Raw genomic sequence first — 24,419 nt, forward strand, 5'->3', positions numbered from 1 at the left:
GTCTCCTCAGATTTGGAGCGGCTGGTTGGCCGGTGAAAAATATTTAACAATTATCCGAAAAAATGTTCAAAAACATGAATGTTTTAAATTTTTATACACCATAAAAAATATTCATGTAATTTTTCAGAAAAATGTTCAACATGTATTTCAAAAGTGTTTAACATGTATTCAGAAAAGTGTTCAAAACATGTATTTCAAAAACATTCTTTCTGTATTTTTTAAATGTTCAACTTGTATCAAAAAAATGCTTCATATGTATGCAAGAAATGTACGACATGTTGTGGAAAGTTCGACATGTATGAAAAAAAGGAAAAGAAAGCTTCAAGTCCTTTATGTGGAGTTTTTTTTTGCGGGGAAGTTGTAACTCTTTTGTTATTTAGAGCTAGCTTCGGGGACCTTTGGTCCCTTCCCCTTGCTAAAACAAAGGTCTAATCACGGTGGAAATAAATTCTATCGCATTCTGCTCCGAGGACTAATATGCCCCACTAAGCTTTCGTCAGAAAGTGCTCAAACGCATCGTGCTATGTTACGTTTGAAGAGGGAGGTGTGTCCGCGAATCTTTCACTAGTACATCAGTGAACTATAATATCTTCTATCCCAATTTTCTTACAGATGGGTCGGGCCAGTTATAGAGCCCTCGAGTCCATCCCTTCCTGAGCGCAAACTGAACCCAAGAAGGCGCGACTATACCTCGCTTGCTGCGAGAGCTGCCACCGCGTGGCCTCAAGGAACACCCCCAAGTAGGCTGGCCCAGTAACAGGTTTTTCATTTCTAAATTCGGTTTGTTTGTTTACTATTTTTTACTTTTGTATATATTTTCAAAAATATTACAATACATATGACCAAACAAATCACTTAAAATTTGGGAAGTTTTCATCAAACATTTGAAAAATGTTCATGAAGTGTAAAGAAAAATATTCACTCAACTTTCAAAAACATTTCGTCCCATTAAAAAAATGTCTGTGACATTTAAAAAAATGTTCATGCGTGTCAAAACATATGTTAAAATGTTCATTTTCGAGAGGCCTCCCATAGAACCAAATATGTGACTCTACGAGAAGTAAATTCATGCCTCTCATGATAGGAAAACACATGGTTTTTCCCTTTTGCAAGAGGCGTAGTCGTGCCTCTCGTGAAACGAAATCTGTGCCTCGATGAGAATTAAATCCATGCATCTCGCGGAAGAAAAAAAATGTGTTTTTTCTCTTTCTGAGAAGCACGGCCGTGCCTCTCGCGAAAGCAAATTCGTGTCTCTACGAGAAGTAAATTTGTGCCTCTCGTCATTAAAAAAACTCATTTTTTTGCGAGAGGCATAACCGTGCCTCTCGCAAAAGAAATATGTGGCTCTACGAGAAGTAAATCCGTGCCTCTCACGAATGGGAAATGAATGTTTTTTCACGTCAATTGTTTTTTTGTCCAAAACATAAGAAAAGCCAAAAAAAATCATCTAAAAACCGAAAACACGTACAAAAAAAACTGAGGGGCGCCTAGAGCGTGACATGTGGCGATGACCAAGACCGTGCTTTCAGCCCACTCCAAGTGACCCTTGGGGAGTCTCTCAAAGGAGCGCTCTTTGATTAGTTAATTGAATAACGTAACATCGTAAAGCGGCCGTTAGATGGGCTGGCCCAATTACGTCGTCAGTGCTGAAGGCGAGAACAATTTCCATTGGGCGTCGCTATATCTCGGCTTCAGTGACTCCGGCTTAGGACTCGCTGAATGGCGAGCAAGCTGGGCCGGCCCATGAGCGTGGGAGGCCACAACCTCTTTTTTTTATGTTTTATGTTTTCTTTTTTACTTTTATTTTTGTATTTTGGTTTATACTTTTAAATATTCTAAATATATATCTTACAAAAAACTTTTCAAAGAACGTTTGAAAAAATGTTGAACTAGTATTTAGAAAATGTTCAACAAGCATTTGAAAAATGTTGAACAAGTATTGAAAAAATGTTGAACAAGTATTTGAAATAAATGTTGATCATGCATATAAAAATGTTGTACAATTATTTGAAAAAAATTGAACAAGTATTGGGAAGAAATGTTTATCACGTATATAAAAATGTTGAGCAAGTAGTTAAAAAATGTTGAAAAAGTATTTTAAAAAATGTTTATTATCTATATAAGAATGTATAATGAAAAACAAATCGGAGATGAGAAAAGAATGTTGAACAAGTAGTTGAATTTTTTTTATCATGTATATAAGAATGTAGAATGAAAAACAAAAAGAAAAAAAAGAATGTACAGAAGGATAAAGAAAAGAATGAGAAAAAAAAGAAGAAAAAAGAAAACGAAACGAAATGAAACAAATCGGAGAAGTAAAAAGAAAGAATGAAAAAATCGAAGAAGAAAAATGAAATGAAAAAAAATGGAGACGAGCGGCTCGGTCGGCTCTAGTTGGCCGCGGTCCTACTTCCAACCAGTAACTGGAAGCGGGTGGAGTGGTTGGCGATCTCGCTGGTGGCCTTTCCCTTTAATGTACGCGCGATGGGCCGGCCGGATTCATAGGCGACTGCAAAATTCCTTCAGCGAGAGATGGGCCGGCCCGATTCGTAGGCAACAACGAAATTCCTTCAAGCTATCATCTGGCTTGAAGCGAGAAATAGCTCTCGCGATACCCATCCACAGTATAGCCCATTCTTTCTAATTTAGAAGAGAGTATAGCCCATTCGGGGTACTCATCAGCCGGGCACGTAGGCAAAGGTCCGTTACTCAAAAAAAAAACGTAGGCAAAGGCCCAGCTGCCCACGGTGAATGTGGTCGGTGGCGGAAGCTCGCACGTGCGTGTTGACTTGCGAGCCCGACTCCCTTGCCTCGGAAAAAGGAAAACGGTCCCGGTCGCGGCTCTCGCGCGGCTGACCAGGGTTCGCCTCGCGATTATAAACTCCCTCCCCTCCTCCCCGCTCCCGCTCCCCCTCGCCCGCCTCGAAACAGCCAGCTTCGGTCACCACCGCTCTGACGTCTCCCTCCCTCCGCGCATGTCAACCGGGGCCCACATGGATCTAGAGGCGGAGCCGGGCGGCGTCCCGGCGGCCGCCCCACCACCGCCGGCCGACGTGAGTGCGCCGGAGAAACCCCCACCCTCTCCATTTCACTCTTCTGTTCCGTTTTTTGTTTGATGGCTTGCGCCACCTCTCGCCTCGCGAGTTTCGTGTGCGATACTCGCCGGAGTTGTTTATTTTAGTACTCGTAGGTTTAATTCTTTAAATATTTGGTTGCATCTTTTCATGTTCCTTCTGATTGCATGCGACTGAGCGAGGGAGAAGCATGCATCTGCACCCGCAGAGTAAATCGGGGGCTTTGTTTCACCGAGGTTTTCCCAGTGATAATCGGGGGCTTGTCTCAGTTACAGTGGCGCCAAAGAGGAAAGAGAAGTAAAAAAAAGACCACGGGTTCATGCGGTCATAGTCGTAGAGATAGATATTTTCGCGACGAGGACGGCGGCGCTGCATGCCATGCCATGCCATGCCATGCCAGATGGCCAACGTGAGAGTGAGCCAGGAGGGGGAGGCTGGAACTGGTGATGACTGGTGATAGATAGCCCGCACGCGGCCGATAGCCCCGCCTTCCAACTGTCCCGCGCCGGTGACACCTGGCGTCAAACCATCTTGTCTTGTTGCGATGAGCGGCGTTAAATTTTTTTTTTGTTTAACCTATTTTTCGGTGCCATGGGTCAATTTCGTTTGTAGTCACGCAATGGTCTTCTTAAATTGTCAAAGCCAGCGGGGAGTTTCTTTTGTCAACAGTGAGCTGTTTGTCTTGGCCCGGGCCAGCATGGGATTTGTGAATGCTTGCTTTTGCTTAGCCTCGAAGACATGTACTAGCAGAGTAGAGCGTATTTAGAGAGCGCTTTTACTCGGCTTTTTTTCCATTGTAATGTGCATCCTATCTCTTGGGTAGGAGCTTGTATCATTTTTTCCATTAATGTGCATGCTATCTCTTAGGTAGGGGTGTTTGTACTCGGAAGGCTTGATCATCGCTGACTCAAAAGCGATGCTTGCGACAGCAAAACTAATGTAAGCATATCGGTGACGAAAGTGCCACACTCAGGCGGAGCTAGACGAAACTCGTTGGGGGTGAGAGACGCCAAACGCTAAAAAAAAAAAAATCTAATCTAAGCCCTCCTATTTTTTTTCCCTTTGACAACTTGATCCCAGGCTTGCCCCCTTGAAGTATGCATAGCTCCGCCTCTGAATTGCTTGCTAATTCTTCAGCCTAGATGCATGTCTGTGTGCTCGTATTTACTCCTCCGTTCCTAAATATAAGTTTTTGTAGAGATCCCATCAGATGGACTACATACGGAGCAAAATGAATGAATCCAAACTTAAAATGCATCTATATACATCCGTATATGATTTATAGTGAAATCTCTACCAAGACTTACATTTAGGAACGGAGGAAGTAGTATGCATTGAACTACTAGACGCAATGACGATCAGCTTCCCTCTTTATTTCATTCGGAAACGTATCCTAGTCATTTTTCATGCATCAACCTTAGAAGGGAGCGATTGTTTGACCTTTCTATTTATTTTTGTGAAGAAATAAACAAGCGAGAAGTTGGTGCGTAGACTGGGGATGGTTTTGTTGATGATGTCACAACTGATTACATCACAGGGCTTCAGTTTCTAGTATCTTGAAGCCTCTGAAAGTGCCACACGAAAGTGGACCAAGAGAAAGAAACAAGTCCTCGGTGTTAACGTGTGTCGTAAGCCCCACAAAATTCCACTTGAATACTTGTTGGGAAAGGGACCTGTGTGACATCCCCAGCATAGTAACTGATTTCAAGCATTAATAATGGTACTACTTTGGGGCTTTGGGCTATGAATACAAGTGACCAAATGCTTTGTATGATCAGCTTGGTGCATGCCTATTTTTTACAACACTGAATATCTTCTGTATATATAGCTCTCATACAGATGCCTTCCCTCAACTGTGAACAGGTTGGCAATGTTCGCAAAGATCTATTCCTCGCGTACAAGACTCTCGGCGTGGTCTTCGGTGGCCTCGTTACCTCTCCGCTCTATGTTTTTTCCACGATGCACATGTCATCCCCCACAGAAGCTGACTTTCTGGGAATATACAGCATAATGTTTTGGACTCTTACTTTAATTGGTGTCGTCAAGTATGTAGGCATAGCTCTCAACGCTGATGATCACGGTGAAGGTAACTAGCCCCTTGCAACTTCTACCTTCCCTTTCCGCTCAGCGGTTATTGCTGCCTTTCTAGATGATTGTTCGAATTGGTAATAGCTTGTAGAACGGCAGTTGATGATTTGATTTGAAAACAGACAAATCATCAGTACAAAAAAGTTTGTTGATCAAATATTTGGTTGCTTGTGGCATTGCATATTTTTATAGATCAATTTATTTTCTAGTCTCTCTAGTGTTTTCTTCAATTAAATGTATGAAGCATGCAGATTAGATATTACTCCATCTGTCCCAAAATAAGTGTCTCAACTTTGTACTAACTTTAGTACAAAGTTGTATTAAAGTCAAGACACTTATTTTGGGATGGAGGGAGTATGATATATCAGCATGTGTTTGGCCTGGAAAAATGTCAATGAATCGTAAGCCTGATGGAGGTGCAACTTTGTAATTAATTAATGTCTTAAAATACACGTTTCTTGTTCTGAGTAGATAATATTTTACTTTATGCTGTTATTGGCTTGGAGTGTTGCTTACTCTATTTTCTGCAGGTGGTACATTTGCCATGTATTCTCTGTTGTGTAGGCATGCCAATATGGGCATCCTTCCTTCCAAGAGAGTGTATTCAGCAGAAGAACAGCTGCTTCACAATCAGTCAAAAACAACTAAAACCCCTAGTAATCTGGGCAAGTTCTTTGAGCGAAGCTTAACTGCAAGAAGGGTATTGTTATTCATGTCAATTCTTGGGATGTGCATGCTCATTGGAGATGGTGTCCTAACTCCTGCTATTTCAGGTTTGTTGTGTGTAGATGGCATATCTAACTTAAATCATTTTTGTGATCATAAATAAAGATAAGTAGTAACATGCTGTTTATTTCTTTTCAGTGTTATCAGCAATCCAGGGACTGCGCGCGCCATTTCCTGCTGTGACTCAACGTACGTAGCTCAACAGATGTTGATCAGTAATGAAAAGAATCTCTCTGATAACCCTTTTTCTATTACATTGATCTTTCTTTGAATCTTGCAGCTGTCGTGGCATTTCTATCTGCGGCAATTCTTATTGGCTTATTCTTAGTGCAAAAGTATGGGACTTCAAAAGTGAGCTTTCTGTTTTCTCCAATCATGGCAGCATGGACTTTCACCACTCCGATGGTTGGAATATACAGCATTTTCCGTTACTACCCCGGCATATTCAAAGCCATTTCGCCACATTATATTGTTCATTTCTTCCTAAAGAATAAAAAGGAAGGGTGGCAGATGCTTGGTGCCACTGTTCTAGCCATCACAGGTACATCACTTTTTTTCGCGAGAAAATTTCGATCTATTCATCTTCAATCATAACTGTACATCACATTAAAATGGCCCAAGGTTGATGTAAAAAAAACCAACATGGACCACCATGCAATTGTAATTTTTTTCTGACAATGACCACCATGCAGCCTGATGTTCGATCTCCTGCTGACAGGTGCGGAAGCTATGTTCGCCGATCTTGGCCACTTCAGCAAAAAGGCTATTCAGGTTATTGTCATCAAGAAAATTATTCTTGTAAATCATTTCCCCCTTCCATGTATAGTTGTTTTACACTTTATTTGTTTCAGATAGCGTTTCTATCCAGCGTATATCCTTCTCTGATCCTCACTTATGCCGGGCAAACAGCATGCCTTATTAATCATCTCAAAGACACCGATCAAGAGAACATTGGCAAAGTCTTCGATGATGCATTCTACAAATTTATCCCTCGCCCTGTTTACTGGCCGATGTTCGTCATCGCGACGCTCGCAGCCATTGTTGCAAGCCAATCCTTAATCTCGGCAACATTTTCTGTCATCAAGCAATCAGTTGTCCTGGACTACTTCCCACGTGTCAAAGTGGTGCACACATCGGATGAAAATGAAGGGGAGGTTTACTCGCCAGAAACTAATTACATTCTGATGGTGCTGTGCGTTGGTGTTATACTAGGCTTTGGAGGTGGACAAGCGATAGGGAATGCTTTTGGTAAGTGAATTTTACTGTATGAAACTTTTTTTTGCGGGGTCAGTTGTTAATATCACTCCGTCCCAAAATAAGTGTCTCAAACTTAGTACTCCCACCATCCGGAAAAGCTTGTCTCAAGCTTGTTTCTCAAATGGATGTATCTACCACTAATTTGATGCTAAATACATCTATTTGAGGGACAAGCTTTTTCAGACGGAAGGAGTACAACTTTATACTCCTACTAGAGTTAGTACAAAGTTGAGACACTTATTTTGAGACAGAGGGAGTACTATAGAGCTAACTGGTAACTGATAATTCATGATTTTACATGCAGGCCTTGTGGTGATCATGGTCATGCTCATAACCTCAATCATGCTGACTCTTGTGATGATCATCATATGGAGAACGCCGCCCGTTCTCATCGCGGCGTACTTCGTCCCGTTCGTCATCATGGAAGGGTCCTATGTCAGTGCCGTCTTCACCAAGTTCACGGAAGGTGGCTGGCTTCCCTTCGCCATCTCCATGATCCTCGCCTTGATCATGTTCGTCTGGTACTACGGCAGGCAAAAGAAAACAGAGTACGAGAGGGCGAACAAGATAACCGCGGAGCGCCTCGGCGAGCTCTTGGCGAAGCCGGAGGTCCAGAGGGTGCAGGGCCTGTGCTTCTTCTACAGCAACATACAGGACGGGCTGACCCCCATACTCGGCCACTACATCCGCAACATGAGCTCGCTGCACTCGGTGACGGTCTTCGTGACCCTGAGGTACCTGCTGGTTCCCAAGGTCGACCCGCGGCAGAGGATCGCGGTCAGGAGGCTCGGGCCGAGAGGGGTGTACCAGTGCACCGTCCAGTACGGCTACGCCGACAACCTGAGCCTCAAGGGCGGCGACGACCTCGCCGCGCGCGTCGTGAGCTGCCTGAAGCAGCACGTCGAGGCGGGCGCCGACGGGCAGCCGTCGCCCGTCTCCGCCGCGGAGGAGGCGGCGGACCTGGAGGCGGCGCGGGCGGCCGGGGTGGTGCACGTCCGGGGCAAGATGAGGCTCTACGTGGGCGACGACGCCGGCTGGTTCGACAAGGTGATGCTCCGGTTCTACGAGTTCCTGCACAGCATCTGCCGGTCGGCGCTGCCGGCCCTCGGGGTGCCCCTGCAGCAGCGCGTCGAGATCGGCATGCTCTACAAGGTCTGATTGCTTTCTGCTCGTGGAAGTAGAGGCCTCCAAGGCGTGAAACGCATGGGAGGGCACATGCATGCTGCGTATTACGTGACTGTGGTAGTCATTCTTAGCTTATAGTCGTCGTCTCCGCTGGGACTTTATCCTGTGTTCTGGTAATAAATCTGCATGTTCGTTCGTTTCGTGGTATGGAAGACCGTTTCTTTTACTGGTACGAATCATTGTCTCTTTCCCTATTTCGTTGCAATTATTTCTGGATTCAAACTGAGACAGTCGAGTGCAAAAGTTACTCACCTGTTTGGTGTCATGAGGACAATTTTGCATCCCATCAACTATTCGGCTCTCCTGGGGGTCGTTGCAAGCTAGCCGTAGAGCCCTAGGCTGCCCCTTCCACGTCTAGTCGTAGTAACAGAATTTCAAAACAATATTAATATGAACATGTTGGAGTACGACGGCGAGTAGCTCTGCCGCTCTAGGCTTCTTCTGTGGACATGGAAGTGCGTGAGATGGATAGCACATCCGGATAATGGAGCTTATAGTACAACTGCTACCTCCCTTTTGAAATATATAAAATGTCTTGGCAGTTTAAACTGAACTGCCAAAACGTCTTACATTTACACTTAGGAACAGAGGGTAGGATAGACAAATAGGCAAGCAAATGCAAGATGTGTCGTCCTTTTTTGATCAAGCCTCTATGAAGAACTTGCATAATGCGTCGTCCTTCTTTCTACGCATAATTCCCGACATCTGCATCATTGCAATACACACAAGCATTTTTATTAAAGTTGATGTAAGACAAGCGGAGTGCAAAGTACGTGCAACAACGGTAGAGCCAATACAAGATATGAATTTTAACACCTACGATCAAGCTGATTTTCTTCACACCAACGCCTTCAAGTAAGGATAAACTTCCTCGCGCCTCTATCGTCACGTCAGGCCGAAGACAACCAAAACAAGGATTTTCGTCCTAATTACCGCGACCAAACCACTAAAGGTCAGCACGTCAGTAAGGAGACGATGCCTTCAACAAGGTTACGACGTGAGTCCGTCGTTTGCGAGCTCGACAAATAAAGGTCAGAATAATGATTTTTCACCCCGAACATATATAGTGGTGTTCGAATCAACGTCTTGATGTCGGCTCTTTCAAAAGTCGCGCGAACCAATAGTCCAAGCTAGGCCAGAATGGCACTAGCATAGTGTACCTACGAAGAACTCGCAAGCTCAGAAAAAAAAATGTCTCTCTGAAGAACTTGCATAATGCACTAGGGTTATTGAAATGAACATCTGCTCTTTCTATCTTTTCTGCTGGGAAGGTGACAGATGGTGAAGAAAATAAGCGCCCTGGTCGATTGATGGAAAAGACGGATAGTTACTGTGTCGACACTAAAGGTTAGATGGCGTGATTGGTGGAAAACAAGGCTCCAAAAGTGGCGGTAAAAGCGGGAAAAGTAGGAGATACGGTCTGCAATTCACGCATCTTTTTCCTTGTCGCAACACTGAACTCGCTGTAGCTCCTTTTTCTCAAAAATAAACATGCTACTAAAATAATACTGATAAGTACTGCTACTACTGTAGTAGTTCACTGATTAGCTGCTGGTAGATGGTCGATGCAGGTGTTAGCAGACTGATGCAGGTGGTCCATTCTTCCTAACCAGACGTTAGCGTAGTACCTAGTTCCAGAACGTTTCAGGTCGAGACAACTGCACCCTAGAAACAGGCCCACGGAGCAGGACTAGTAGCAGCTAGTTTCTGTCTTTTAAATACTTCTCTCGTTTCATAATATAAGAGCGTTTTTTACACTATTTCAAATAATCGATCTTCTTCTTTTCTTAAAGGACTAGTAGCTCTTTTTTTTAATCAAAAGGACTGATAGCTCATGTAACAATCGAAATCACAGTTCACAACCTTCAGCAAAGAAAATGTTTATTTAACATAGAAACACAATTTTCAACAAAGCAACATAATTGATAGTCTTGGCAAAACAGGATGAAAATCCTAGCCCATGTTGTCTCCGATTGGACGTGCCAATGATGGCACGAGGACGTTTATCTCTTCTTGAAGACATTGTCATGAAAGAAGTCGACTTAGTCATAGGTGTTTATTTCATATCTTATCATGTTTTATTTTATACAATACTCTAATTGATAATTAGTACTTCCTTAGTGATCTAAGCACTTTTATATTTCTTTACGGAGGGAGTAACAATGATTGTGAGCATCAGTAAGATGCATAGGCTCAGGGGTTTAATTTCCTTTTCAAAAAAGACGTAGCATATATCAGTTCAAAGAAAAAACACACAAACACATACTACTCCCTCCGTTCCGATTTACTCATCGTGGTTTTAGTTCAAATTTGAACTAGAACCACAACAAGTAAATCGAAACGGAAGGAGTACATGACAGCATGTGTGCATGGTTAACAATCCACCTACACGAATTATGATAGAGAACCTGTGTTTCTCCGTTGACCCGATGGCTTTGGGGCCGGTAGGTAACTTGCTTTTGGCTGGATTGATATACTTTGATGGATCCTGGGCGCCCAAAGATTGGAGTGACCACCACCAGCACCAGCCCTTGATTTTATTACGTGGAGCCCTTTTTCCTTGGATTTGTCTCACCTCTTCACATGACGAGCTGCAATAATTCAGCCCACCCCCCCTAAAAAAGCAACAGTGTGCAACTGGCCAATTAATCTGTTTCCATCGCACACCAGGTCGCCAAGCCCTTCGGCATTTCATACTGAGGGTAACTTTGGGCACTTTGGGAAAAGGAGGAGCTTCTGTGGGGTTAAGAAGAGGAATAGAAAATTGCTGGGTTCAAATTTGCCTTCCTGTTTGAGTGTGGTGCATGACCAGGGATTTTTGGAGTTATGTCACTTCAATGTTGGCATGCTTTTTGCACAGCAAGGTGGGACTGGAAGTAAAAAAGGAGTAGCATGGATTTTCAAGGACGAACTCGTAAATTTTAAGCTGCTCACATTATTACATAATAAAAGATATGCATTTTATCAGCAAAATTTGTTACGAAAAAACTTAGAGCGTGCTCATTTTTTGTTTGTCGAACTTCGCAACAAGTGTAGAAATCATTTATAGGTAGTTGTTTGTTTCAGTGTCGTCTCTGTGACCGGCATGCCATATTTTTCTAGCAGCCTACTTCACATGTCATATGACCGCTGCGTTTGTCACACCTTACAATTTTAGGATCAATTTCGCCAACTTAGATATTTTTTTGGGCTTTTTGTCTTTGCCACAGTTTAACAGAAGACAATGGTCAACTCAGCAAGGTTGCGGTTGGAACTTGCGTCGTATGCAAGTGTTATAAAGTTTGTTGTTTCTTCTTAGCAAAGAGTCAAGCTGAACTTATGTGTGTTTTGAAAAAAAAAAGTTGCTTGTCTAGCTAGCTTGTGCATAACAGTTGTCAGATATGTTGTTTCTTCTTAATGAAGGAGCACACTCAACTTACGCGTGCTTTTAGGAAAAAGTTGTGTGTCTTCTACATAAGTGTTGTACGTTTTGTTGTTTCTTATTAGTAAAGAGGAAACTGCTCACTTTGCACATTTTGTTATTTCCTCGTAATAAGAAGACACGCTTCACTTACACGTGTTCTCATAGAGTTGTTGTAAGAGAAGTTATGTCGAGTGTCTTATAAATAAGTGTTGTTAGCATTGGTGTGTTTCTCATTAGTAAAGAAGGAAATGCTCACTTTGTACATGACTATTGTAAATTTTGTTGTTTCCCTTTAATAAGAAGACATGTTTAAATTACAAGCGTTCTCAAAGAGTTGTTGTAAGAGAAGTTATGTCGTGTGTCATGTACATAAGTGGAGTAAACATTGTTGTTTCTCATTAATAAAGAGGAAACTACTCACTTTGTACATGACTCTGAAAATTTTGTTGTTTCCACCTAATAAGAAGACACATGACATAACTCACATGCCTTCTCAGAAAGTTGTTATAAGAGAAGTTATTTCGTTCAGTTTGGAATGTGGTATAAATAAATACATCCCTACCAACTTACTAGATTCCAAAACTGGCTTGCCTTGATCTCCAATTTCGTTAGAGCAAAATTGCAATAAGACATGCGTTTCACGGCTGTTGTAATGAAACAACTTTAGATGTTTTCATTAACATCCTGAATTCCAGGCGTAAGCTATCACCAAAAAACCCGGATATTCACTTGGGTGCCCGGGCTTAGATGAACCTGGCAAATAGTAAAATCACTAAAAATAGAGAGAGAAAATCCAAAAACTCTGAAGTTCTTTTTTTTGGCAAGCAAGATGTGCATGTGTGTGATGTTCTCTGTTGGAAAAGTCAGTGCCTAGGAGGCGCTTAGGCACGCCTAGGTGCTACGTGATGGTCAAACGCCTCGCCTAAGGCATAAATAGAAGTCTAGGCAGAGCAAGCAATGAATTGTCCATCCAAGCAAGGAATCATGCCATATTGCACTGATATGCCAAACGAGCCATATTCCAATGGCACTAGCTGCTAGTTAACTTATTTATATGCCCTATATTAATATTGACACACATATAATACTCAGAAATACACCCTGATAGTAGAACTATATTACTGCCTAGGCCACGGCTAGGGCGCTTAAGAACCGCCTAGGCACTAGGCGAAGGCCAACCGCCTCGCTTACGCCTACCGCTTTTTCCAACCTTGGTGATGTTCATGCAAATTTTGGTGAAGTTTGTAAATGCGAGGAGCGCGCGGCAAAAAAGACAAAATCAGGCATGAATAGTGCTATTTTCAAATGTTTCTCACAGACCCGATTTTTTTGTTGCCACGTGATCCTCGAATGTTCAAACTTTACGAATTTTTGCTTGAACATCACGTATTTGAGCATCTTGCATCACCAAAAAAACTTATTTTTCCTATTTTTTCATGATTTTACTATTCATGCACGGGCTCATCCGAGCCCAGGCACCGAAACACCGCTCTCCAAAAACAACTGCCATCCTTTCAAATGGAAGTCGCCATCCATTGGATCTTTTTATATATCTTATGCATAGGATCAATTATTTATATAAGTACTTCAATATGATTTTTCTGTTTAGATGCCTTTTCTTTTGATACTTGTTGTCCAAATTCAAATTATATCTAGTAACTAGAAATGTATTTAACACCTAACAATAGCAAATAAATTCCGAAAAATGCCAAACTTTGACCCGCACAATGTATTGTAGTATTTTCCATGTAGACCTTTTTGGAGCATTTTATATAGACATTTTTGAAAGGTAACATACAATGTAGCTTAATTTGGTATTTTACAAAAAATGAAATACAATACAAGTAAAGGTTTGTATTTTCCCAAGTGGATGTTTGATATATTTTTTGTATACTTTCTGGATAGCAGCTAAAAGATTACATTAGTACTTCAATATGAATTTTCCTTCCATTCGAAGTCCTTTTTTAGATACTTGTTGTTCATATTTGAATTATATCTAGTAAACATCTAGTTGTAAAGGAAATCTAGTAAATAGCTAGAAATGCATTTAATGCCTGAAACACAAATAATTTCATAAAAATATAATTTGTGAGGTACTTTACAAGTTACATTAATTTGGTATTTAAAATGTAGAAAATACAAATTATTGCATAACAATTCAAAACTTGAAGCTATTTTGTGCATACGTGTTATAGAAGGTTGATTTATAAAGACATGGTTGGATGGCATGCGCGGATAAATAGTGTGTCTGTTTTAGGGGATCACGTTGGAGATACCCTTAGAGCATAATAATGTAAAGCCAAGTTGTGATCTAAATCTCAAGTGCAAATTGTGATAAAAATGTTTCATGAAGTTCAAACTTCATATTTTCCTTTGAATGCTAGGATTCTACCCCTCAAATGCATGATTTTACAGAGAAATGTATAATCTAATTTTGTGAAATTGTATGATTTTTTTACATGACCCATGCAAATCATAATATGGGGCCTTGCCAATTTTCGTAAATTTAGACGACATTTAGATTTATTGAAATAAAGATGCATGCAAAGATTTGAGTTTCTATGAGCAAGCATTTTCAAAATATATTTTGTGGATTTTGTTTGAACTGGGAGGTTTTATTTGAGATACATGTAGTTCCAATTTGAATTATATCCAATGACTAGAGAGAAATTCATTTAATGCCTAAATGAGTAGCAGGTGATTTAAAATATCCTTAAATTTGACATGAACAATGTAATAATGTAGAATGTTCCATCCGGAAAAATCTTAGTGTTGTCTAGATAAAATATGTTTTGAATGTACTACACAAAGTACCTTAACTTGGTGTTGCGTAAAATACAAAAATATAGATTCTTGCATGACGAGATGGAACATGGTTCTCAATAATCTGAAATGCAAATGTAGTCTCCATATTTTCACCCAAGTGTGTACCCACGTCGACCTCTTTTCAATAGCAATAACCAAGACGTAAAACCCTGAGATGTTAATACAGGTTATGTAGTTGGTATTGGAATTCAGATCTCCGTCATCTTTCTGACACTCGAAGTAGAAAACATGTTCTATTCACCTTCATGAGAGATATAATGTTTATGTTGGTGAATTGTTTACTTGAAACCATGCGAAGGCGCTCGAACAGTAATAAATCATACTTTAGTAAAATACAATGAAACACAACCTGTTGTGAACTTGCATCAGGTGAGGGGCGATAAGGTATTCTGAGAGTGTTTTGGTACGATTGCTCGCTCAGGTTCGACTACGTCCTCGACATACGTCCACCTGCTTCAACTACTTCCTCTACGGCGGACGGCCACCCTGTTTTCACCGCCATGGCTGAAGATGTCAACACCCTTGTATGTCCCGACCCTCTTTCTTTCAACATGTGTCATCGATCCATATGCGCATGTACGATGTTTCTAGCCCGTTGCGATTTGCCATATCAGTAATGTTGTGATTGATGCTAATTTGAATCGAACTTAAACAAAAACTGCCTATTTTCCTAGCAATATATGTATCCGTGAAAGAAATACTCCCTCTGTATCGTAATATAAGACGGTTTTGGAAATAGTCATAATAATATAAGGCAAATTAAAAAAACGTCTTATGTTATGATAGAGGGACATATTTTTTAAAGCTTTTAACTGGCCTTTTTTTATGGGTTTCAGGAAAATGCCGGGCTCCAGCAGCCAAAACGTCGCACTCATTTTTGGGGCAAAATTTCGTGTTTTGACCCTTTTCTGAAACCTATTCGAGATTTGACCCTGGTTTGAAAAAAAATCAAGATCTGACCCTTTTGCTACCGCCAGAGTTCATGGCGGTAGGGTCTAACAGCCTACCGCCAGGGACTTTGACGGTAGGAAACATCGCTATCGTCAACCGGGCTGGCGGTAGCCTGCACAACCATACCGCCAAGGTGCTTGGCGGTAGGCACGAGCATGCACTATGGTCAATATTTAGGAGATTTTTGGCGGTAGGGCATGCAACCCTACCGCCAGGGACCTTGCGGTAGGTTGTTATACCCTACCGCCAAGGTCCCTGACGATAGCAAAAGGGTCAGATCTCAAAAAAAAAATCAAGCTAGGATCAAATCTCGAATATGTTTTAAAAAAGGGTCAAAACACGAAATTTAGCCCATCTTTGGATGCAAGTAATCTGGCTGGTGCCTTTGTGCATCTCCAAGGAGAGACCAGGACAGGTGCTACAAGCCTACAACCCAATTGCCGTCACCCTCTGACCAGTGAGATCACCGAACCAGCAGCCACCCGCGCGGCTTTGACCTCGCTGTAACAGACGCGCGCAGACCTGCAGTCTGCTTACTACTCATCACAATAACAAGCTCAAACACATTGCACACTTTGAGGCAACAACAACAAAAAATACACAAGTAAAATAGCGGCGACACGTGATGAGGGAAGGCGTCAGAGACTTAAAGCCGACGGCCAAACAAAGCACAAAGCCGTCCGTCGTAGTACTAATTCAGAGCCCTCGCCGACATACAGCATTTCGAATTGCCGCAGCCTGCGGAGGCGATTCCCGGGAACAAACCGATCGTATCGGCAGGCAAAACAAAAGCAGGTGAGGATCGAAAGAAAAGCGAAAGAGAAGATTACAACGGGAGCAGTAAAGAAAGCGGATCGAGGAGGAAGGGAGGCGTAGCGTACGTACATCGGCCAGCCAAAGGCCAAAGCGGCGGCACGTAGAGGAAGGCCAGCGGCGAGCGAATCACGAGGAAAGCACGCCGGGAGATGGAGGTGGAGCGAGGGCAGCAGCCAACCACCCCTATCTTTTGCTTTCGTTGCTTCGCTTGGCCTTTGGTAGTGTACTACGTAGGTACGCACTCTCTGCTAACTGACTTTGGCCGCGACTGTCACTGGACTGACTGACCCAGCGGAAAGAAAATAACCAAGTGACGCAGCGGCCAACTGGTGTGTGTACACAGGTGGTGCGTTACGGGGCGGCGGTGGACTCGGCATGCATGTCGCGGCTGCACGCTCTGGGCTCTGGCGTTGGGGGAAAAAGAAAAGCCGTCCTATTTAAGCACGCCCGGCCGCCGCACTCTGACGGCCCGCTCACACACACACACACTCTCGCTCCTCTCGCTCTTGTCTTGCCACACAGGCGGGCGAGTGACGCGGCTCATCATACCGAGGGAGGCCGTTGCACCATGGAGACAGCGCAGGAAAGAGAGCTGCTGCAGCGGCTGCCGCTGCAGCTGCAGGGGTGGCCTTTCCACGCCATGCCGCCCAGCTTCGACGCCGGCAGCGGCAGCGGCAGCAGCAGCATGAGCAGCGATTCCTTCCTGCTCGGCTGGGAGCCGCCGTTCGGCGGCTGCTTCGGCCTCGCCGACGCGCAGCTCCACGACCTCTTCCCGCTCTGTACGTCGTGCGCGCGCCTGCCCGGCATCATGCCCGCGCTCTGTTTCCCTCTCCCGCAGCTCCGGCGGAGAATTGAACTCGCCGTTTCTTCGACTGCAGGCATGATGGAGCCGCTCCCGCTGTCACCGGCCGCGACGTCCACGGCGGCGGGCCTCCCGTCGGAGCAGCAGGGCCCGGCGCCGGCGGCAATGCCCAACGGGGAGCTCGGCGACCTCCTGCTGGTACATACACAATGCCCATCCTTATCTCTCGCGTCCGAATTAACTACGGCGGCAGTTTCTTGCGAGATTTCCTCGGCCGTGTGAAAACCGTCGCTTTCTCTCATTGTTTGCTCTCGGCAGAATTTCTGGGACGCCGGTGATGCCAGCGAGCGGCCGGTCGCAATCAATTCAGGCTGCGTGGCACCGCAGCAGCACGAGAAGAGCAGCCAGAGCAGCGCTGCCACCGCCACGAACTCTTTCCTCTGTAAGCAAAGCCCCTCCCTCCCTCCATCCCTCCCTCAGACTCCATTGATCGACTTGAGCTCTCGCTAGGCCTGTGCGCTTTCTCTACTATAGGCCTCTGCCCCGGTCCTTGGCACATCACCAAGGAGGCAAGGACAAAACACGAAGTCGTAGAGCTCGCATTTAACAATGGAGCTTGTCAATGCCATGCGTTCAAAAAACGCCATGTGGGCCCGGGTGGGTGGGGTGGGGCCCGGCCGAGATTAGCAGCGCCTAATTGTCATGACATTGATGACCCTATGATTTGCGCATGGTAATATATAGAAGTATATTATAGTACTATCCTGGTAGGATTGCACCATAATAGTGTTGCAATGTGCATGTTATAATATAATAGTGTGGACTTGTTAGTGTGAGCACGTAGAGACAGGCGCTTCTTTTCAAGTAAAGACAGATGTGGGTGTTACATGCTTAGACGGTAGCAAAGATTCTAATCTTGTGCGGGACTGCTCCTGCCAAAGTCGCACCTTTTACGTGATCACTTCATTATTTTCAAGGCGCATTGGGTGTGTGAATTGGATGATTATTAACCGGTTGATGATCGCCGCCGCAGATGATGAGGACGATCTTTTGGGCTCCATTTTCTCCAAGAGGCCCACCATGGCAGAAGAACCGCCCGTGCTCCTCCTCGCCCCGGCGGAGGCGGAGCCCCTCCTCAGCACCTCCTCCTCCTCCAGCTGCCACGCGGGCCCACCCGCCAGCGGCGCCGGCGGGGCCCGGCCGCAGGACGCCACCGCCACCGCCGAGCCAAGTGGCGCGCGGGCCCCGCCGCTCCCCCGCTGCTCCTCCTCGTCGCTCAAACGCGCGACACCGGAAGGTGCTCTTCCGACCTCGACGCGACACGCCTCACAGTCGCCTCCACCCACTCCCAAGAACCGTCTAATCACATAATCTAAGGCGTAATTAACTTTGACTGGCGTCGGTGTCTGGCAGCAGCGGCGGAGTCGGCGTCGGCGGAGGCGGAGTGCAGCCAGAGCGGCGGCAAGCGGCGGAGGGCGGCGTCGGGAAGCGTGCTGTGCCCGTTCGCGGTGCTGAAGCCCGACGGGCTGGACGGCGGCGCGACGCTGGCGGACATCAACGCGCGCATCCTCATGCGGCCGGCGCGGCCCGTGCGGCACCCCGTCGGCGAGTACGCGTGCGCGCCGCGCGTGCTGGCGGCCGACGCGCCGGGCATCTCCGGCAGGGCCGTCTCGGGGTTCACGCGGCTGCACACCCCCGGCCGCGGCACCATCACCATCATGAGGACGCGAGGCTGATGCGTCCATCATTGCAGCACGCCATGTCTGCCTGCCGCGCCCATGGACGACGACGTATGATGATGGTGTGCTCCGTGTAGATTAGCCCGGCTCAATCAGTGCGTGCATGGCTAGCTAGATAGACGCTCGATCGCTAGCCAGCACGTAGTAGCAGTATCCCGAGTTCCGATGCAGTGTAATTATATGCTCGATCACATAAGGAGTGAGTGGGTCAGTGAATGAATAAAATCCTTCCATTTCTCTTCTCCGGATCTCGTCTTTGATCTTTCTTCTTCTCGGATGCTCTGATAGCGATAGCGAAGGCTTCCTTGGATCGTCCGTCCGTCGCCGTAGCAAGGAACAAGAGAGCCGGCCGGTGGCCCCTTGTCCTTGTGCTCCTGGTAGCCAAGCAGGCTGTGCGTGTTTACGGCCGCATACCTACAGCCCCGAAAAGCTGAAAGCAACTGCCTTTCCTTTTGTCTGCAAGGCATGGGCCCGCCCCTTAATTCGAGCTGCCTCCATGTCAAGCTCTTTGCATGAGATCTTTTTCTTTCTTTTTGTAAAAGAATGGACTTGACTTGAGCATACCACATTGTTAATCACTCACCGCAAAGCCTCCCTCTAGAATGGCTTCTTTCCGTTTGTTTAAAATATACTTCCTCCGTTTCAAAATAGATGACTCAACTTTATACTAACTTTAGTATTCTTTCTGTTCATTTCTATAAGACCTTTCAGACAATATGCAAAACAACCTATTTTGAATTGTCCGAAACGACTTACAAAAGTAAACGGAGGAAGTATAAAGTTGGGTCATCTATTTTGGAATGGATGGAGTAAAATCAAACACCGTCCGGCAAAGAGAATATACGAAGGATAAAGACGGTGGTAGAGCAGGGCATGGTAAAAACCACCACCATCCAAAGCGGGACGAGCAGATCAGTCAAATGATTAAGAAAATAAAGGAAGACGAGCTTGATTTGAGGAAATGAAAGTAGAGAGTTGGAGACGGGAGCACGGCAAAGGCAAAGCGCGACGGGATTCATCATTGTGGTCACGCAAAAGCAGAGCAAAGCGTGGCCGCCGGGGGCACTGTAGCGTGCTCGCCCGCTACACGGGCAGGGCACGGCACGGCACGGCGGCGAACGCTACGGCGGAGCAGAGCATGTCGCAAAAGGGAAATGTTCCCCCTGCCCTGCTGCTGCTGCTGCTGCCGCGATTCAAACGAGAGGGTACTACGTACGGAGATCGATCGAGTGGCTGGCTGGCTGGTGGGAAAAAAGTCAGGGGCGCACAAGGTTCCAGGACTGCCGGTGAGATGATGCGCGCGGCAGGTCAACACGCCGGCGCTGGGAGATAATGTGGGCATTGCCTGTGTTGCTCATGGGGATTTCGTAGGGCGCAGGTGGTGGATTCCGGCGGAATTTGGGCGTCAGTTTTGTGATGAGTGCCGTCGTCCTGGCTCTGTGGCTCGTGCATGATCGAGGCTGCGGTCAAAGCTGTTCCGTGGATTCCAAATTCATGACATCAATCGGACGGCGTGGACGCTGGATGGATGGCTGGGGGTGTATCCTGTGAGTGTGTGTGGTGGGACAATGGTTGACAGAGGTTAGGTTAGGTCAGCCATGCACCAACTTTTGAATTAAATGCGTGTAAGCAGAGGATTGTCGAATCAAAAGTGGTGTTGGGCTTTTCAGTTTCAAAATCTGGGATTCATGATTCAGCTAAAGTTGGATAATCTGAGGCAAGTTTGGTTTGCGGGGATCATAGTCTCGTTCCTCGTTCGTAGGAATTTGAAAATAATGTCCAATTGGATTTGTAAAATTCATGTTTGTGTTTTTTCCTTTGAATAGGATATCAAACGGAAATTTTCTCCATTTTTTCTTGGCTACATTCCTTTGAATCAAATGTATGAATAGTATCATTGTAGGAAAAAATATTATCTTATGGTTTTCCTCCATTTATCCTTTGAACAAAAGAGGCCATTCGTACCTTTCTGTAGGAGCACTCGAAGTAAATTTCAGATGTGAATATTCTACTCCACCGGTTTTTATTTACTTTCAATATTAGTTTTGTCTTAAGTCAAACTTTGCTAATTTTGGCCAACTATAGATAACAAATTGTTAACTGCTACAGTACCAAACCAATACCATTAGATTCTTTTTTTTTGCGGGTGAAATACCATTAGATTCATCGTTGGATACATTTTCACGTCATATATACTCACTTTGTCTCAAATATATAAGGCAGAGTAAATACTCATATTATTTTCTATAAACTTTGTCTCTGGATATATTTTGAGACAGGGGGGTATTTGTTATGGTAAATACTCGTATTTTTTTCTATAAACTTTGTCAATTTTATAAAGTTTCACTTTACACAAACCTAATATGTAAAGTAAATACAAACATAGAGAATATTTGCTACGTATAACTAGGAGGATTTTTCTTCTTCCAGCTGAGTATATTAAACTCAACTTATCTCCTTCCCTTGGCGGCTAGGGCAAACTCTTCCCTCCATACTTCGCCAGCCAGCCCGTGGATTAGCCTCCCCTCCGCCTGACGCTCCGGAGTCCGGTGGTGGGGAGGGAAATCCCGGTGCCTCCGTTTCGGTTAGTAGTTTAGGTTAGAGTTTTTTAGTCCTCGCAGGTGTGGCGCTCGAGTGGATGGCGGCGCTTTTTGTTCAAGTTTGTATTTCGTGCTCTGATTCTCCTCGAATTCGTCCATCTGGACATAGTCGACAGAGCTCCGGCGTAGATTCCTGCCGTCTCCTTGGAGCGGTGAGGTTAGAATTTCTCGTCGTGTGGCGAAATTTGGTGTCAGGTGTTTCAGATCCATTCAACGGTTCAACGACGACAACTGCGGCTCTAGGATGCTAGTCCTTAGGGGCACATGCATGAAGACTTTCCGGCTGTCATCGACAAGGTCAAGCCGGCTCCATAGGGGAGCGGCGACAGCGGCGCGTTGGCGGCTCCTTTTAGTGGCGGCGGTGATCGTTCGGTGGTCTCAATATCTTGATGTAACTTTTAGGACTTCGTACTTCCGGTGAATTTTCATAATAAATCTGAATCGTTTTCATAAAAAAAACTTATCTCCTTTTTTTTATGAAACCACAACATATCCATTACTATGTATATGACTATATTGGGGATGCATGAAAACATGAGACTCCCTATTTTACCTTCGACCTACCAACAGCTACCACCCATTTGATGCATGGGCCATTCCACCTTGTTGAGATCCCTCTCGTGTTAAAGTACTCGTGACATAGCGTTGAGGCATTATTTAACGCGAAGAACTTCACGAGGCATGATTCGGTCCAAGGTTTTTGGTAGAGCTAGAGCGTGCATGCAGTTACTGCCGCACCCACCTACATATATAAGCTGGCCTACATATGTTAACGTGCGCGGCAAACTCGTGGGTGGGTGGAATCAGCGCAGATCAATTCTGCGCCTGTAATTAGTGCATCTGCAGAGTGTATATTTGGTTTCAAAGCTGCGGGCTAATGCAAGCCTGACAGTGTCCCAAACTTCCAACACACAAAAATAATGCAGATTTTGACTGCTGAAAGCTTATGACAAGGCGGCAGGAAAGGCATGCAGGCAGCGGAAAAGTCGAGTTGAATTCGTTGCATGCACGCATGTTTGTTGAGGGCATCTCCAGCCGTTCGCCCCCCAGGGCGCCTAAATAGAGCGGCCTGGGGGTGTGCCGGCGCTAGTTCGGCCCCTGGGGGCGACCTAGCTTCCAGTCACATCCCCAAGCGCCGGCCCCAGGATGCGAGAAATTTAAAACTTGGTCGTTCCCGTCCTCAAAAGACGCCACAAATCCGGCGATCGGACGTAGTCTGACGTTATAAAAAACAGAGCGTCGCACGCCGCAAGTTCGCGTGCATGATTCACTCGGCGGGGTCGGCTCCAGGCGTTGGTGGAGTCGGCGTGCTCGGGCTCGGCGGTGTCGGAGCTGCTTCGGTGCTGGGCTGTGTCGGCACGACTTCGGCACTGCTGGGCGGCGACGTAGAGGCGTCGTTCGGGCTTGGCGTCCGTGTGATCGTGGGCGCGGGAGCTTGCGTCGTCGGCGTCGTCGGCGTTGCCGTCCGCATCTGATTCAGGATGAGGCCGTGCTCCGCCATGTACCACGCCCTGAGCTCCTCGTCGTCGCTCTGGAGCATGTCCGCCCCGCCCATCAGAAAAGCCATGTCGGTGTTCCTCTTCTTCGCGGCGACGTTTGTCCGGAGCAGGTCGAGCTTGATGGCACGTAGGACGGCCCGGGCCTGGGCCTCGGCGAGGCAATGCTCGATGGACTCCTGCACTCGCGCGGTTGCCGCGTCGGCGTTTTCCCCTTCTTTGCCAATTTGTGACCGTCCGGCCGCCCCTCACTCGCGCCCGGAGTCGTCGCGTCCGGCTTGTATGTCCCCTTGACCTTGTCGAGGGCACGTCGGACTTCCGCCCACTTCTCGCACTTGTCAATGTGCTTGTAGACGTGGAGGTGCTTGAAGTCGGCGTCTTGGTTGTCGCCCCGATACATGGCGAACATACGCAGCAGCTGCGCGGAGGAACAAACAGTTGACGGGCGGCGGGCGTAGCCGACGAAGATATGCGGGCGAACGGCGTGCGTACCTGATCCTCAACGCTGGCGCCGCTCTCCGGGCGAGCCGCGACCTCCTCGACGACTCCATGCCATTTGTTGCACGCCAACTGGATACCCCCCCAATGGTTCGCCATCACCTTGGAGCCGCGCTGCATGCAGACGCCTTTGAAGTACGGGTCGACGAGCTTCCGCTCGTCGAACTCGGCCTTGATGCGGTCCCAGTACGTCTCCAAGCTCTGGTTCACGCCGGTGGTCGGGTCGAGGCAGACGACTTTCCGTGCTTCGGCGATGCATTCCTCCTCCTTGGACGTCCACTTGATGCGCGGTTCGCCTGACCTAGCCGCCTGCTTCTTCTTCTTCTTCTGGCGCCCCTTCATCGGAACAGGAGCCGACTCATCCTCCTCCTCCTCGGGTTCCTGCGCTTCGTGCGCGTCCTCGCCGTAGACGTAGCCGAGCTCGGCCTCTATGTCGCCGTTGAGATCCACTACCTCGTCCTGGGTGGCGAACCCGGGAGACGCGGCGGCCGCGGTCGATCCTGTCGCGATGATGTCGTTCATGTCGGCTCCTGTGTCGTCGGCGTCACCGAGGTGCGAGAAGGGCAGCGGACCACGTCGGAGATGGGGCGTCGATGTGGACGCGTAGGCGGCGGGCAGCGAGTAGTTGTATGGAGGGTACTGCACGCCGACGAAGGCGGGTGAGGGTGTGCGCGTCGCGGGGTGGCCATGGGGAATGTCACGTTTGGGTTGAACCCCCCGTGCGCGTCGCCGTCGGCGTAGCCGGGCGACGACGATCCCCATGGAGAGCCGACGCCTTGCTGTCCCCAGGGCGCGTACTGGGCGTGGCTGACGGCGGGTGGATTCATCATCCCCGCGTGGTCGACCGATGAGGAAGACGCTGCCGCACGCGCCGCGTTGTCGCGGGCCTTCTTGGCAATGGCCCTGTTCCGCCGGTCGGTGGTGACTGCGTCGCGTCGCTGAACTTCCACCCTCCGCT

The 24,419-nt window shown here is 46.4% G+C and overlaps 2 protein-coding genes across 3 annotated transcripts; both read left to right on the top strand.

Moving 5' to 3' along the window:
• The first annotated feature begins 2,886 nt into the window (after nucleotides 1-2,886).
• On the top strand, nucleotides 2,887-8,502 carry LOC125556140 (putative potassium transporter 17). Its single transcript, XM_048718927.2, has 8 exons — nucleotides 2,887-3,053; nucleotides 4,938-5,160; nucleotides 5,693-5,935; nucleotides 6,027-6,077; nucleotides 6,169-6,429; nucleotides 6,607-6,659; nucleotides 6,740-7,136; nucleotides 7,450-8,502. Exons 1-8 carry the CDS (start codon nucleotides 2,976-2,978, stop codon nucleotides 8,301-8,303), a joined length of 2,160 nt encoding a protein of 719 aa, XP_048574884.1. The 5' UTR covers nucleotides 2,887-2,975; the 3' UTR covers nucleotides 8,304-8,502.
• An 8,259-nt stretch (nucleotides 8,503-16,761) lies between these two features.
• LOC125509511 (uncharacterized) lies at nucleotides 16,762-19,109 on the top strand. Of its 2 annotated transcripts, none has more exons than XM_048674491.2 (5): nucleotides 16,762-17,105; nucleotides 17,205-17,326; nucleotides 17,447-17,570; nucleotides 18,162-18,425; nucleotides 18,542-19,109. In XM_048674491.2, the coding sequence occupies exons 1-5, from the start codon at nucleotides 16,895-16,897 to the stop codon at nucleotides 18,862-18,864; spliced, it is 1,044 nt and encodes a 347-aa protein (XP_048530448.2). In that variant the 5' UTR covers nucleotides 16,762-16,894; the 3' UTR covers nucleotides 18,865-19,109. The 2 variants fall into 2 exon arrangements, with proteins under 2 accessions (XP_048530448.2, XP_048530449.2); XM_048674492.2 differs by having other exon boundaries at nucleotides 16,767-17,105; nucleotides 18,545-19,109.
• The last annotated feature ends 5,310 nt before the right edge of the window (nucleotides 19,110-24,419 follow it).

Source organism: Triticum urartu, chromosome 5A (assembly GCF_056163025.1).
Source record: "Triticum urartu cultivar PI428250 chromosome 5A, HENAU_Tu73, whole genome shotgun sequence".
Taxonomy (NCBI): domain Eukaryota; kingdom Viridiplantae; phylum Streptophyta; class Magnoliopsida; order Poales; family Poaceae; genus Triticum; species Triticum urartu.